The sequence below is a fragment of the Loxodonta africana genome, chromosome 9 (assembly GCF_030014295.1).
Source record: "Loxodonta africana isolate mLoxAfr1 chromosome 9, mLoxAfr1.hap2, whole genome shotgun sequence".
Classification (NCBI taxonomy): Eukaryota; Metazoa; Chordata; class Mammalia; order Proboscidea; family Elephantidae; genus Loxodonta; species Loxodonta africana.
Window position 1 is genome coordinate 60,667,021 of NC_087350.1, and position 15,954 is coordinate 60,682,974.

General features: G+C 43.0%; 1 protein-coding gene across 3 annotated transcripts in view; it reads left to right on the forward strand.

Annotated features, from left to right (window-relative positions):
* Nucleotides 1-15,954, forward strand: part of ASTN2 (astrotactin 2) — a 1,052,667-nt gene that overhangs the window by 1,002,849 nt on the left and 33,864 nt on the right. For all 3 annotated transcript variants that reach the window (XM_064291547.1, XM_064291548.1, XM_064291551.1), the window contains one exon: nucleotides 13,580-13,680. In XM_064291547.1, the coding sequence (XP_064147617.1) occupies nucleotides 13,580-13,680 (101 nt within the window). The remainder of the gene's footprint in view (nucleotides 1-13,579; nucleotides 13,681-15,954) is intronic.

Sequence of the window (15,954 nt, forward strand, 5' to 3'; positions counted from 1 at the left end):
TTGAGGATATTTGTGTCTATATTCATAAGATATATTGGACTACAGTTTTCTTTTCTTGTGATATCTTTGTCTAATTTTGATATTAGGATAATGTTAGCCTGTTAGAATGAATTAGAAGTGTTCTCCTTTTTGGAAGAGTTTGTGAAGGATTGGTGTTAATGTTTGGTAGAAGTCACCAGCGAAGGTGTCTGGTGATCCCATTGTTTTGTAGGAAAAGAAAGCAAGGTCTTTGGAGGAGAACTTCACCCAGGGTCACAGTGTTGATCAGGGTGAGGCCAGAGCTTTACAGTCAGGCAGTCCCGGGTCCATACCCCGGATCAGCAATGCCGCATTGTTTCTAATTTTCAAAACTGCTTTTGAAAGTATGTATTGTTGTCACAGGAGTTCCCAGGTGATACAAAGGCTAATGCACTTGGCTGCTAACCAAAAGGTGGGCAGTTCAAGCCTACCCAGAGATGCCTTGGAAGAAAAGCCTGTAATTTACTTCCAAAAAATCAGCCACTGAAATCCCTATGGAGCACACTTCTAATCTGACACACATGGAGTCACCATGAGTCAGAATCAACCCAGGGCAGCTGGCTTATTGTTATCGCTACTTAACAGATGAGGAAACTGAGGCTCAGAGACATACAGACCCAGAGCTGAGGTTCTCAATAAGCCTTATGAACAACAATGCCCTCATGGCTTACAACACTTGCCAAGGACCATTGCCTTTGCCCAGTAGCTTGGCTTTCAAGAAGCAGTGTTTACCCTTTATCTCTTATCAAGAGTAAGCAAGACAAGCAAGATAACATTTACTGAACTAAGCGTTCTTCTAGGTGTTTTACGTGTTATTTCATTCTTACAACAATCTTGTGAGGCCCTTACTATTAACTCCATTTTACTGATATGGAAAATAACCTTTAAGAGATAATGGGAATAAGAAACGGGCACAGTCGTGGACAAACTGTGTCCTTCAGACTCCAAGCATAGGACTTGTTCCATCCCTACCTCTGCCCATGGGAAGACAGAGCTCACATAAGATGTCGGGGCTGAGCTCAGCCTGAAGTAGATAAGAACCATCCTATATTGTTGTCTAATTTAGTGTTCATGGATAAATCCAAGTCAGTGACCTTTGCTTGGCCTCCCCTCCTCTGGGCTTACTTTTGGAAAATGCAGTCTCAAAAGACACTGTATACCAAAACCAAACCCATTGCCAAAGAAGATAAAGGCTTTAAGGTTGGATATGGGAAGAGGAGCAGCATCAGTGTTGAAAAGGGGCCGGGGGTGGTGGTGTTCACATGGCAAGATCTCTTTCTTGTCAAAAGTTGAGAACATGGAGTTCATCCTCCTAATCAACTCTAACCTCCTCTGAACTGTGGCTCAAGACCCAGTTTGGACCAATGAATACCTAGTAATTCCATCTATTTGGAAAGAGCACTGGACTTTGAGTTAAGGAACTTTGCTGGGGCCTGGCTGAACTACTATCTGTGCAGCCTTGGAAAAGCTAATTCATATCTTCCTGGTTCACTTTTCTTCTTGTAAAATCAATTTACTAATGCATGCTCCTTAGGCAGTTTTAAAAAGAAGAGAAGACAAACAATGCAAAAGCTCCCAGCACTGTGTCTGATAGAGCTGGTGCTCAGGAAAGGTGTGTGGCATCTCTACAGCACCTTCACATCCATTATGACCATTTGGTCCTCACAACATCCCCATGGGATTATCAATGGGTAATAGAGGCACAGAGGAATCAAATAATCTGACCAAAATCACACAGCTAGGTAATGACAGTTCTTAACCTATAAATCATATGCTCTCTCTCTCTCTCTCAACTCGATGTATTTCCAAGGTAATGTTTTCCTTAAAAAAAAAAAAAAAAAAATTCTGTAACTAAAGTCATTCAAAAATTATTGTTTTTATCTGGGTTTCAGAAAGCCAGTCCAGTATATGATAAAGATATAAGAAAAAAGCAACAATTTTCTTTAAAGATTGTGGAACTACACATTGGACTGGAATAATTGGGGCTTCCATGCTTAATTTATTCCTTGACTTGGAACCATAAAATTAGGGTGTGTCTGCTTTAACCCTAAAACAACCTATTAAAAGATGAATATTCTCCAACTATGAATTATGGTCAGTCAACCCTGTGCTATCATGTAGTACACCCCTTGGAAAAAAGAGGAGGTTGAGAAGGAGGATGAGAGAGAGGAGGAGAAAGAAGAGGAGGAGGAGGAGGAAGAGAATGAGGAGGAAGAAGAGAAAAGGGCAAGGAAGTGGGGAAGGGAGAGTAGAAGAAGTAGAAGAAAAGGAAGGGGAAGGATAAGAACTGCTGCTAAAGCCAAGCCAAGTGCCAACCTGAATTTTTTTTTTTTAAGAGAGGTCCGGCCATCCTTGATTGGTGACTGAATGAGTCCAGACAGATGATTAGTATATTTTGATATCCAAATCCCTTGGCTTATTCACTCTTTAAAGGTTTTCTGGTTCGGGAGGGCAAGGATTGTCACCGTTTTTCCATAGGAGAAAATGAGACTCCTATAGGTGGTTGACACCCCCAGGGTAGTGCAGTTGACAGGAGGTTGCAAGTTGCCCTTGAACTCGGACATAAGGCTTAGTCCACTACTTTGAAAGAAGGAAGGAAGGACACACCTGAAATAAATATAAAGGCAAAGATAACTTTTATTGAAGCACTTGTAGCACTGCAGTCCATGTTTTTGTTCACTCGGCTAAATCCCTGCTTTTCTGTGAGGTTGTCTTGTGCTTTGATGTCTCTCCACTGCTTAGCAGAGTGCCCAGCATATGGCAGGTGCTTCTCTGGTTACAGGCACATGCAGAGTGGGGCTGCTGTGATAACTACTTCCTCCTCGGTCAGGTATTGGAGATATACTCAACACACTTTAATTGTAAATCAATCTAAAGTCATTTAATTTTAAATGTGAATACTGTCATCATTCCTTTCTGAGTTCTGGTGTCCTAGACACTATGAAGTACTATATTTGTCCTCCAGTGAAGTCTGGGAGTCTTGGCAGGCAGAGCAGCGGGAGCCTGACACTGATTCTGGATTGCTGTCACCTCTGTCTAAGCTTAGCACTGACACTGCTTTCCAGACTGCTGACTGGCCCCTCCTGATTCTTTACCTGTTACCTCATGCAGCTGGAGCGATTGAAGGGAGTGCAAGTGAGGCAAATGGATTGTTGGAGACCAACCCCAGACTGCCTCACCTTTGTCCCCAGGCAGGGCCTTCCAACCATGCCTCAAACTGGGTTGTTTTGAAAGTAGAAACCAGGACTGGAGTCCTAATACCATGATGGTCTCTCTGTGCTGGGCACTGAAATTAAATATGTATGTTGGCCGGGAGCATGGGTTGTCAGCCTCAGCTGGGAGATAGGAAGGTTGGTTTCTGGAACTCAGATAGGTAGGCTGCATATAGAACAGAACAGGGATCTCTAACAGCGCCTGGCTCCGCACTTGCCAGACTCTAACATTCCTAGGCTAAAGAGGAACAGAGATTTTGCCTGGTAGCCAGCATCCAGCTTTGAGAAACTTTGTACACCTTTGGAAACTTTGGACATATGGCAACCATCTTACCCAATGCCCTCATTTCACAGACTAAAAAACTGAGGGCAGAGCAGGGTGGGATTTGCCCTAGGCCACACTGCTCATCCAGTGTCTGAACCCAAACTGGAGTCTAGATCTTCAGCAGGCAGTTGTGGCATTAGACCTGGAGTTAGAAGAGCTGCGTGACCTTGAGCAAGTCAAGTGAACTCACTGAGCCTCTCTGCAAAACGGAAATGATTTCTGACCCTGGGAGCAAATGAAATAATGAAAGCAAAATGGATTATGTTAAATATTGTCAAAACTCTAGATCATGAGTCAGCAAACTTTTTCTCCAGAGGTCCAGATGGTAAATATTTTAGCCTTCACAGGCCGTAAGGTCTCTGTTACAACTATTCAGCTGTGCCATTGTACAAAACCAGCTATATAAAATGTGTTAAAAAAAAAAAAGAGCATGGCTGTTTTCCATTAAAACTTTATTTACAAATATAGACTGCAGAACAGATTTGGCCCAAGGCAATAGTTTGCTGGCCCCTGACCTAGACGCTTAGAAGTTGTTACATTTCTCTTGCTGTCCTAACAAATTGCCCCAGAACTTAGTGGCTTAATGCAACCATTTGATTATGCTCATGGACTCTGAGGGCAGGAATTCAGATAGGGCACAGCAGGTTTGGCTTGTCTCTGCCTTATGAAGTGTGAGTCCTCGGCTGGAAGAACTCAAAGCTGTAGGTGACTCAATTGCTTGGGCTGAGATTATCTGAAGGCTCCTTCATTCATAGATCTGGAGCTTGAGATTCGATGACTTGAAGACTAGGACATCCGAGGTGCCTACATGTGGCCTCTCCATGTGGCTTGGCTTCCTCACACCAGAATGTTCTTACAATTCCGTTGCCATAGAGTCAATTCCAACTCATAATGACCATATAGGACAAAGTAGAACTGCTCCATAGGGTTTCCCAGGCCGTGATCTTTACAGAAGTAAACTGCCACATCCTTCTCCCTCAAAACGGCTGGTGGGTTCAAACTGCCAGCCTCTCAGCAGCTGAGTACTTAACCACCATGCTACCAGGGCTCCTTGGAATGTCCTTAGGGTAGTGAGATTTCTTGCGTGGTGGCTCAGGGCTCCAAGCAAGAATGTTTCAGTCAACAAGGCGGAAGTTGCTTTGTCTCTTATGACCCCACTTTGGAAGTCACACAACAACCCTTCCACTGTGATTCAAGATGAAGGGACATAGACCCCACCTCTCAATGAGAAGAATGTCAAAGAATTGGGGCTATGTCTTAAAGCCACCATGTTGTTGTTGTTGTGTACCATCAAGTCGATTCTGTCATAGCAACCCTATAGGACAGAGCAGAACTGCCTCATAGGGTTTCCTAGGCTGTGATCTTTACGGGGATAGATTGCCAGGTTTTTTTCTCCTGTGGAGCTGCTGGTGGGTTTGAACTACTGACATTTTGGTTAGCAGCAGAGCGCTTAACCATTGTACCACCAGGGATCCTTAAAAGCCTGCTGTAGAAGAGATTAATGATTAAAACATACACACACACACATTGAATAGTGGCTAACACTTACTTAGCGCTTACCATGTGCCAGCCACTGTTTCAAGTGCTTTATTTTTCTCAAAATAAAGTTTTTTTTGAGGTATGTAAGATTATCATCCACATCTTAAAGGCAAGACACTGAACAGAGAGGTTAATTAACTTGCCAAAGGACATAAAGAAAGCAAGTTGTAGGACCAGCATTGGAACTCAGGCAGCAGGACTCCAGGATCAGTTCTAGCCACTACATACCCTGCTTCATTGTGATTATGAAAACGAGAATGTTCTTTCTACTGCTGTGGCTACTGTCCCACATGAAGCCTCAAGCAAAGCTGCATTGAAAACCCGAACCTAATATATGGGTATTGTTAGTTGCCATTGAGTTGATTCCAACTCATGTTGATCCCAAGTGTGCAGCAGAAATGCACTCCATAGGGTTTTCAGTCTGGTGCTTAACTGTTTGTACCACCTAGGGATTCCAGTGAAAAAAAACAAAAACCAAACCCATTGCCATCTAGTTGATTCTGACTCACAGTGGCCCTATAGGACAGAGTAGAACTGCCCCCATAGAGTTTCCAGGCAGCGCCAGATGGATTCGAACTGCCAGCCTTTTGATTAGCAGCCTTAGCTCTTAACCACTACACAACCAGCGTTTTCAGGACTCCAATAGAGAAATTTAATTCTGATTTAATTCTCTTAGCCCCACGAGGTGGAAGATTGTCCCCATTTTACAGACAAACTGAAGCTCAAAGTCACCATTTACCTAGTAGCTGGTGGAGTCTACATTTAAGCCCCGAGCAGCCTGATCTGCAAACCCATGCTTTTTTGCCCTAGACTCCAATGGAGAAAGATTGTGAATGGGTAACACCAAAAATCTTTTTAAGCGGGGAAAAAAAAAGCTCAGTCCCTAGAATATCACATCAAGCCTATGTCTCAGAGGTGATGTTGATTCAATTCCCTCACTACAGGAACAGGGAGGCTGAAACCCAGAAAAGGGCAATTTGCTGTGTTATGCATCTAGCCACCCAGTCCCAGAGCTGGAGCTGGGACTCAGCATTTTTCCCACCACCCCTCACTGTCGCTTTGTGCTGGAAATGGCAGGGAGAGGAGTGATGGTGGAGTGTGGTGGTGGCGGGGGGGGGGGGGGTGGGAGGGAGGGTGTGAACTAACGGGAAGTTGTTTGCCAAAGCTGTGTGGGGGGAAGGAGCCATTTATAAGACCAGGGCCTCTGGCCTGGAAACATCTGTTTCCCTTCAAATCAGCGAGGAGACTTTTGCCTCCCCAAAATGCCTAAATCATATGGCGGCTGGGGAAGAGCAGGCGTTGGCCTGGAGACTTCAAACGCATTCTACCGTACTCTCAGGGACCTGGGCCTGACATGGGCCTCTGGGGCTCTGTCCCTGCTCTTACCCCCTGTCAGATCCTTGAGAAGCTCTCACCGCCAATTAACTTTTCGGTTTCATTCTCTCACCCCTGCTGCTAGGAGGTCTGGGGGTCTTGAATGGGACCAACAACAGCTTCCTTTCCACCACCCTCCTCTGATCTCCAGGAGGACAGCTTCTCCAGGTGGGGGTAAAGGCAGAGCCGTGGGCAGTGACATAGTGAAAATAATAAGAGCAGCCGTAACTTATTGAGTGTTTAGCACATGCCAGGCATCATACTAAGCACTTTCCATACAGCATCTCACTTGGTTCTAACAACTAATCCTGTATGATAGGTTTTAATACTATGATTCCCATTTTACAGGTGAGTAAAATGAGGTAAGACCTCACATAGCCAATAAATGAAGAGCCATAATTTAAAACCAAATTGTCTGATTCCAAAGCCTTAGCCATCACTTGTAATGGCCGTTCAGGCTAGTGACCTTTTGTTCGTTTTACAGATGAGGAAACTGAATTCCAGAAAAGGGGAATGCTACTTCATAATTGATTGAGTCATTCATTTGTTCAGTCATTCTGGCAAATATTTGCTGAATGTCTGTGTACCAGGTGTATGTATGTGCTTGGGATATAGTGATGGGCAGAGCAATATTCCCGCTGTGAGGATGCTCACATACTCATGGATGCAAGATAAAAGGGAACAGGCACTGACTTAGCCATGGGACATCATGCAGGGAGAAAGCAGGTTTAGGCAATTCTTCAGAGGACTCAAAACAGGCTCCCCAGAGGAGATGGGATTTAAGTTGATGTTTCTAGGACAAGGTGGAGAGGGTGAAGCGAAGAAGGGGAAGGGCATCCCAGAGAGAGAGAGCACAGCATCTGCAAAGGCAAAGAGGTGGGGTATGTATTCCAGAACCATCATCAGATGGCTCTACTGTGAAACAGAATAGGAAGCAAAGACTGACGAACAAGCCTGGATCTGTGGTAGGAACTTGTTGTTGTGTGCTGTGGAGTCAAATCCAACTCATAGCAACCCCGTAAGACAGAGTGGAACTGCCCCACAGGGTTTCCAGGGAGCAGCTGGTGGATTCCAACCGCCGACCTTTTGGTTAGCAGCTGCTAGACAACAGGTGGGAACTTACCCAGGGCTAAATGATAGAGTGCTGTTGAACAAATGGATACAGAGGAGCTGGATTGGGGGCTCCATGGGAAGGAGTTTTAACCTTGTCCTGAGGAGGATGAAGACACACTGAAAAAATTCTTTCTTTGCATTTGAGTAGCCAGTTGCAAGACAATTCCCCACATTACTTTCATTTCAACCTCCCAATACACTAAGAACACCAAGCTTTAGGTACCCAAGATCTCACAGCCAGTCTATGGGAAAGCTGGGGCTCGAACTCAGGTTTCAGCCACTTTGGCCAGTGCTCTTTCCTCTGAAACAAGGTCAAGGCAGAGGATGGGGGAAAATAGCAAGGCTTTAAACCTGGGGCTCCAGGTTCCTAAATTGCTCATCTTTCATAGTAAAAAATACCCCTTTCGTGGAAGTGGAGGTAAGTCAGCTGGTTGTGCAAGGGGCAGTGGGTAAGGCCTGATCTAAAAGGCAGTGGGTCCAAGTCTCTTCACCCCTTGGGTCTCAGTTTCCCCATCTGTAAAATAAAGATGAGGAGTTAGGTGACATCTCAGGAGTTCCAGTTCAAATTATAGTGAGCTGTGGTTGGCCTCAGAGGGGAGAGAGATTGCAGAACTGAGCAGAGGGTAGCTGACACCCTTCTTGACCCCTGAGAAACACAGAGGTCTGACTGTGCCATCTCTTCTCTGCCTTTCTGCAGTCCCCCTCCCCCACCTCCAGATCAGGGGCAGCCAATTTCTCCTCCTCACAAAGAGCCCCTCTAGGCCCAGCCTCGTCCCCTAACAGCTTTCAGATGTGTCTCTGGAACAGTTCTACAATTACAGCCGAAACAGGCAGAAAATGCATGGCCTTGTGACTTTTGACCTAGTCCTGTGAAGTTGACATCCTTCCTTTTCTCCACACTGTGGCAGGGTGGCCTGAGGCCTCCTCCATTCTGAGGCCTCCACTGATATGTTCAGTTACTCTAATACAAAAATAGAAGCTACCTTTTAGGAAGCAAAGATTGATCCAGGCCTATATGATCATTATATCATTGAATCTTGATTCCCAACTTGTGGAATATGGATAATTTCACTGTATTTTACAGGTGAGGAAACTGAAGTTTAGGGAAGTAAAGTGACTTCTAAAAGAATGCTCAGCCAGCGATTGGGGTGAGAAAGAATTCTACCCAAGTTTATTACTTGAAAATCTAAGACTACTTCATCCCCAGCATGTTGTTTTTCATGCTGCTTGGCTAAGCAGAGAGGTGATCCCAGGCCCCCTCGGTGGAGGAAATGTATAGCAGGAGCATGATAGAAGCATAAATGGCCAACGAGAAAACAACTGTTAGAAAAATATTCCAACTTCTCATGCTTTGAGGTTCTATTTTTTAAACGTGTACTCTTGCATTAATGGCCTTTATATGCTCTTTATAGTAGCCTATAACCTACCACTTCCCTATGCACTGCCCCATGTAATACTTTAAATAGCCATACAATGTCTCTGTTTTATTAATGGCGAAATTGAAATTGAGAAATGAGATGTAATATGCTCAGGTTCATTGCCTTGCTCCAATGTTTGAGTGCCTACAATGCATCCTTAGTGATTCGAACCCACCAGCCCTTCTGAGTGAGAAAGATGTGGCATTCTGCTTCCTTAAAGATTTACAGCCTTGGAAACCCTAAAGGGTTGCTATGAGTTGGAATCAACTCGGTGGCAACAGATTTGGTTTGGTTTTGGGTACCATGCACCAAGTACTCTGTGAAATGCCAGAGATATAGCTGTACCCAAGCCAAAGAGCATACCCTCTGTGATCTGAAGGCTAAGCTTTGAACCCTGGCTCTGCCACTTTCAGATGGGTTGTTGTGTGGATGGTAAGTATTTTACACAGTGCTAAAATTTTTTATTTTTTTTTTTACCCAATAGTGTTATTGCTCCCCCACCTTGCTACTTCCTTACTCTCACATCTGAGAGTTTATCATTCCTAACCTTCCCACACTGCTTTCCAGTGATAACTCACTTTGTACAGCACTTACATTTCATATCCAGTCACAATGAAACCTGTGACATGGACCAACAGTCTTCCTATCACAGGTGCATAGTGCAGACAGGTGAAGTGACTTGCCCAAGGTCACAGCAAGGAAGTAGAGTTGGAATATGAACCCAAGTCTGACCATCTCTAAGACCAGGCTCTGACCTCAATTGCCCACTGCTTCCCTTGACCGAGATAGTACTGAACATAGTAAGCTCTAGATCTGAGCTCCACTCACAATGCTATGATATCAACAGAGGAGAGAGATGATACCCATGCCAAGTGCTGCTGTTCTCACATCATAGGCAGAAGCTAAAAGCTCCAGAAAGCAGAGAATAGATTAGCTTCCTTTTGAGAATAGGCCTAAAATACCCCACGTGCAGGCCTCTTAAGACATGGATATTGGATACAGGCCCACACATCCTTACCCTTACCATCATCCGCTGACAAAAGAAAAAAGGTAGAATTGGATTTGACAAGACAATAAAATGCACTGGCTTAGAATATAGTCTTTGAATATAGGTAGACCTAGATTCTAGTCTCTGTTGCTACTTATATAATACGTTTGATCTCTTTGGAACTCATGTTCTTATCTGTGAAATTGGAACAATAATTGTACCCAACTTCTTTAGCATGTGTGAGGATTAACCGGAATTATACAATGCAAAGTACTCAACAGCTAGTTGACAGTCATTAGATGGTCGCCCTTACCATCATTATAACCAAGTGGTGTGCTGGGTTCCTTGCACTTGAACTGACAATTCTGCAAGGAGATTGTTTCTCCCACATTACCACAGACTGAGGCTTATAGAGGATTATCAACTAGCCCAAGGTCACATAGCTAGTGAGTGCCAGAGCCAAGTTTTCAGTGCATGTTCCTTGAACTACAAGGCTCCTCCCGCTTCTCTACATCTTTACTATCAGGACTCTGCGTGACCTGATAATTGTTTTACCCCTCATCCCAGCCCCCTTTTGGACAGGCTGGCAGAACAGCTTGGTGCTGACATTCTTAGGGTGCTAACTCATGGTACCTGGTCAGCAGGAGGCATCCCCAGGGGTCTGTCCTGGGCCTGGTAGCAGTGTTCCATAGCCACAAAGAATCTGGAGTATCTTTGGTTATGCGGCTTGCAGCCAGGTTGGCTTGTGGCATCTTAAACACAGGCCTTCTATGACCAATCGATGAAGGCAGCCCTGAATTTCTCTATGCACCAAGAATACATACTTCCTATTGTTTGTTATTTCAGTTGGGGAAGAAGAGGAAGGATGGTTCTAATGTACCATCTTAATTGCACTGAAACTAAAAATCAATATCACGAAATAAACTAGAAACACATTTTTAGGCTTCTGTGAACGGTATGAGTTCCCTCCCTAGTTTTTTGAAAAAGAAACTGAGTTTTTTTAAGAAGGGAATTTTCACATATATAGGGTGTAGTGGTTAAGTGCTACGGCTGCTAACCAAAATGTCGGCAGTTCGAATCGTCCAGGCACTCCTTGGAAACTCTATGGGGCAGTTCTACTCTGTCCTCTAGGGTTGCTATGAGTCAGAATGGACTCGATGGCACTGGGTGGGAGGGGCATAAAGGTCTTTTTTCCAGAAAGATCCAAGAAGCTCTCATACATGGCATCTTTAGCTTTAAATAAATAATCAAAAACAAAAATAATAAAAAAACACAAAAAGCAAAAACAAACACAAATAAATAAATAAATCTTTAAGTCATCAGATCATGGGGTACCACAGCTCAGACTGTTGTTAGGTGCCATCAAGTCGGCTCCGACTCATAGTGACCCTATAGGACAGAGTAGAACTGCCCCATAGGGTTTCCAAGGAGCAGCTGGTGGATTCGAACTGCCAACCTTTAGGTTAGCAGCCAAGATCTTAATCACTACACCAACAGGACTCCCACCCTTGGAAATTACCAAGCAAAGACTCTCTAAGTCAGTTAGTGGTAGAACTGGAGCAGCAAAATGGCAGCTGAGAACAAAGAGTATCGGTTTTAGAGTAAGACAAACCAAGGCTCAAATCTTGGATCTTCATTTTCTAACTCTGTGAGTTTGGACAAAGTGCTTAAATTTTTGATCTTCAGTTTCCCGTTTTGAACAATGGGGATAATGAGGGTGACTATTTTAGAGGTTTCCATAAAATTAGAAAAACATATAGGATAGCACTGTCTCAGTATAGCTTGGGCTCAACAAATGTAGCTAGCAGAATTATATTTATACAGAGTTAATATCCACAGACCTTTTAACCAAAGTCAGTAGCTGACTGGTTAAATGTATGGGTTTTAGAGTCTGACAAACCTAGGTTTCAAGTTCCAGTCCCAGTAAGTACTATGTGAGTCTGGGCAAGTTTCTTCCCCTCTGAGCCTCATGTATAAATTAGAGTAATATTACCTATCTTTTTGGGATAATTTAGGGGATTAATTGTGATTTTGCTGTAAAATTATTTTGCTCAGTGCTTGACCCATACTAATATCTTAGCATATACTAAGTTGCACACTCAACTCATATTTATTAAGTCACTAGTAAGTTAAGAATTCAGCTTTCTACAACTTGGCAATCATAGTATTATGCCCGTTTTATAATATGAAGCAAGTTATCTCCATTTTTAACATACGGGAAGACGTTTTGAAAGGAAATAGGGCCACTGGGACTCCAGTATCATCTCCTCGGCATAGGGACCCCTCTACCGACCTCACATCATTGCCTCTACACTTGAAGGCTGGTGAAAGAGAATGTCATGGTAAAAACACTCAGATCTTCAGCTCTTCTATGCAGACTATTCCTGGCCTCTAAGACTTACCTCGTCTGGAAATTTTTCTCTGTCTACTCCTTAGACATTGTTTAAAGCCACAGAACCTGAAGGTCTGGAGAGATGAAGGGTCAGCATCCCCTGAGGTAGGCTATAAGGCAGAGGCTGCTCTAAAAAAATGGCTGTATCTTGGAGTGAACTGAGTCCACCAGGTCTTGCTTTACCAGTGCTCCCCTTCTAGGGCCATGCAGACTACATCTGCTCCTGTCTATACAGAATTGAACTTCAAATGATATCACAGAAAGATGAGAATATGCCTTGTACGTAGAATAATACCAAGATGCCCCATCATGATGCACAAGTCCCTACCAACCTTCTATCTCATCACACTTTGCTTCAGCTCTACTTGCTGTCTATTCCTCCAAAAACCTGGTTCCTCTCTCTCCAGGGACTTTGCACTTGCTGATCTCCCTGCCTAAAATGCCCCTGCCCCGACCCCTCTGATCTTCCTGCCATAAAGCCTGTTCTTTCTCATTATTCAGATCTCAGATCAAACCTTCCCTCTCATTGAGGCCTTTGTGGACCACCTTATCTGAAGTACACCCCTACACTCACACATTACTCTTTTTCACATTAGCCTGTTATATTCTGCCATTATACTTATTATTTCTATTTTTGTTTGTTTACTTTTTGATTGGCTTCATGCAGGCAGGGTTCTTAACTTTCTTGTTCATCTTTATAACCTTAGCACCTAAAATAGTTCCTGGCACATAGTTGATGTTCAATAAGTATTTGTTTTAAATCAGTCAAAGAAGGGATATATATAACTATATTCAGCCATACAAGATAGTACTGGGGTTCCCTTTTCAGGCCCTGGAGCCAGAATCCCTAGTTTTAAACCGCTGCTCTATCCCTAATTATCTGTGAGATCATGGAAATATACATAATCGAAGTCTCAATTTCTTCATTGGTGAATTAGGGGTTATAATAATGCCTGTCTTCTAAGCTTATTTAATTGTAAATTAAGAGGTTAAGTGTAAGTACCTAGCAGGCAATCAGTGCTCAATAAATGTTTTGTAATTATCATTATTTTTTTCCTCAAATAATTTCTCCTTCAACCTAAGCATCCCTGGGTTCATTCAACCACTACTCCTGTGCCTTGATTTTTATGTTCCTCCCTCAGCTTCCAGTGCCTTTTTTGAAGTTACAGCTTGGCACTGTGTTTTCTTCTTGTGCTACAGGTTTACTCTGTATGCTGTGGATACACGAGGGCGGCACTCAGAGCTCAGCACGGTGACTCTGAGGACAGCCTGTCCACTAGTGGATGACAACAAGGCAGAAGGTAGGTAACCCATTTCTTCACTTCCCAGGTAAATTCCAAATTTCCCCTCGCTGAGTTCTGCACCCCAAAGTCCCTAACCACTACCTTCCACACGCATAAACACATATTGGCATACCCATTTGAAAAAAAAAAAAAATTGCCATGGAGTTGATTCCAACTCATTGCAACCTTGTAGGACAGGGTAGAACTGCGCCATACGGTTTCCAAAGAGCAGCTGGCGGATTCAAATGGCTGACCTTTTGGCTAGCAGCCAACCTCTTAACCATTGAACCACCAGGGCTCCCATGTTGGAATAGGGGGAAGAAAATAAAGAAATGGAAAAAACAGGAGGAAAAGGGGGCAAAAATAATCAAAACCAAGAAGGAAATTGGACTTGGTTAACAATATTTTTGCCAGTGGTCAAGCTTGCTTCTCTTTTGAGAGGTTTTCCACGTTCTGACTTAGAGGCAAGGAATGGCGAAGGGTCAGAGGCTCAAGCCTGTGTCCTGTCCCTTGGATTATACTTGTTAAGGACCAGTCATTTTCTTTGCCTTGATTCTATGCTAGAAATGGCAAACAAGTGGCACGCAGAAGACCATTTCACCTTGCTGTGCCCATGGCAGACATTACAACTGGTCAGGGCGCTTTCTCCTCTAGCCCAGTGGTGGCTCAGAATTCTCAGCACAGAGCTGCAGTCAGTGACTCTCAGTCAGAGTTAGCATGCAAGATTAAACTTTTTGCTGCCCCTGGTGCATGAACTTGTACATATCAGGCAAAGACACCTGAAAAATGCAACAATACATCAGACCCATTACATACTTAGTTCTTGGGCATTTTTACATCAGGATTAGCAAAAATGTGATGGTAACTCAGGCATCCTGGTGCTGAGCAAATATTTCCTAAGTGTCTGGGAATAAGCAACACAGTGGAGACATGGTCTCTGCCTTTTAGGAGTCTGTGTTCTAGGGGAAGAGACTGACATTTTTTTAAATGGCCCTGATCAGCTCAATAATAAATGTTTTGTGCGATACGAGACAGAGGGGATGTTGAGCTATTGGTCTCCAAGATGAGAGGATTTGAGATGATTTCCTGCTGGTTGTTGTTTTCTCTAAATAAATTTTTAGACAACACATGGTTAAAAAAAATAAGAAAATTAAAAAAAAAAATCAGAGTAGAAAATAGTGCAAAGTAAATGTTCCTCTGATCCTGATCCCCAGTCCCCCAGATTCTCCCAGAGGCAGCCATTGTTAGCAATGATTTGGGGAGATATATATATAGGGTTGCTATGGGTCAGAATCAACTTGACAGCAATGGGTTATTTTTATTTATATATATATAATTTTATTTTGCTTTTAAATAATTGTAGATTCACATGCAGTTGTAAGAAATGAAACAGACATCCCATGTACTTTTTACTCAGTTTCCCCAATGGCAACATCTTGCAAAGCTATAGAACAATAGCACAACCAGGATAATGATATTAATACAGCCAAGATACAGAATATTTCCATCACCACAAAGATCCCTCATGTTGCCCTTTTTAGTCATATCCACTTCCCTCCCATCACCACCTAATTCTTAGTCTCTGGCAACCACTAATCTGTTACCATTTCTATACTTTTGTCATTTCAAGATGTTATATAAATGAAATCATACAATGTATGATCTTTTAGGATTGGCTTTTTTCACTCAGCATAATTCTCTGGGAATTTATTCAGGTTACTGCATGTATCAGTATTTCATTCATTTTTATTGTTGAATATAGTCCCATTGTATAGATGTACCTCTGTTTGTTTAACTGGTCATCCATTGAAAGACACCTGGGTTGTTTCCAGTCTTTAGCTATTACAAATAAGGCTTCAACAAACATTTGTGTAAAGGTTTTTGTGTGAGCATGAGTTTTAATGTCCTTAGGACAAACACCCAAGAGTACAATTTCTGGGTCATATAGTAGTTGCATATTTGATTTTTTAAGGACCGCTTCTCTGTTTTCCAGAGTAGCTGTACCATTTTATATTCCCACCAGGAACATATGAGCAAACCAGTTTTTCCACATCCTTACCAGCATTTGGTATTGTCACTGTTTTTGTTGTGTGTGTGTGTGTGGTAAAATATATATAATAAAACATTTGCCATTTCAACCATTTTTACATGTACAGTTTAGTGACATTAATTATGTTCCCCATGTTTTACAGGCATCACCACTGTTTCCAATTTTTTTTCATAAGTCTTAGCAGACACTCTGAAGCAAAAAAACCAAACCCATTGCCACTGAGTCTATTCTGACTCATAGCA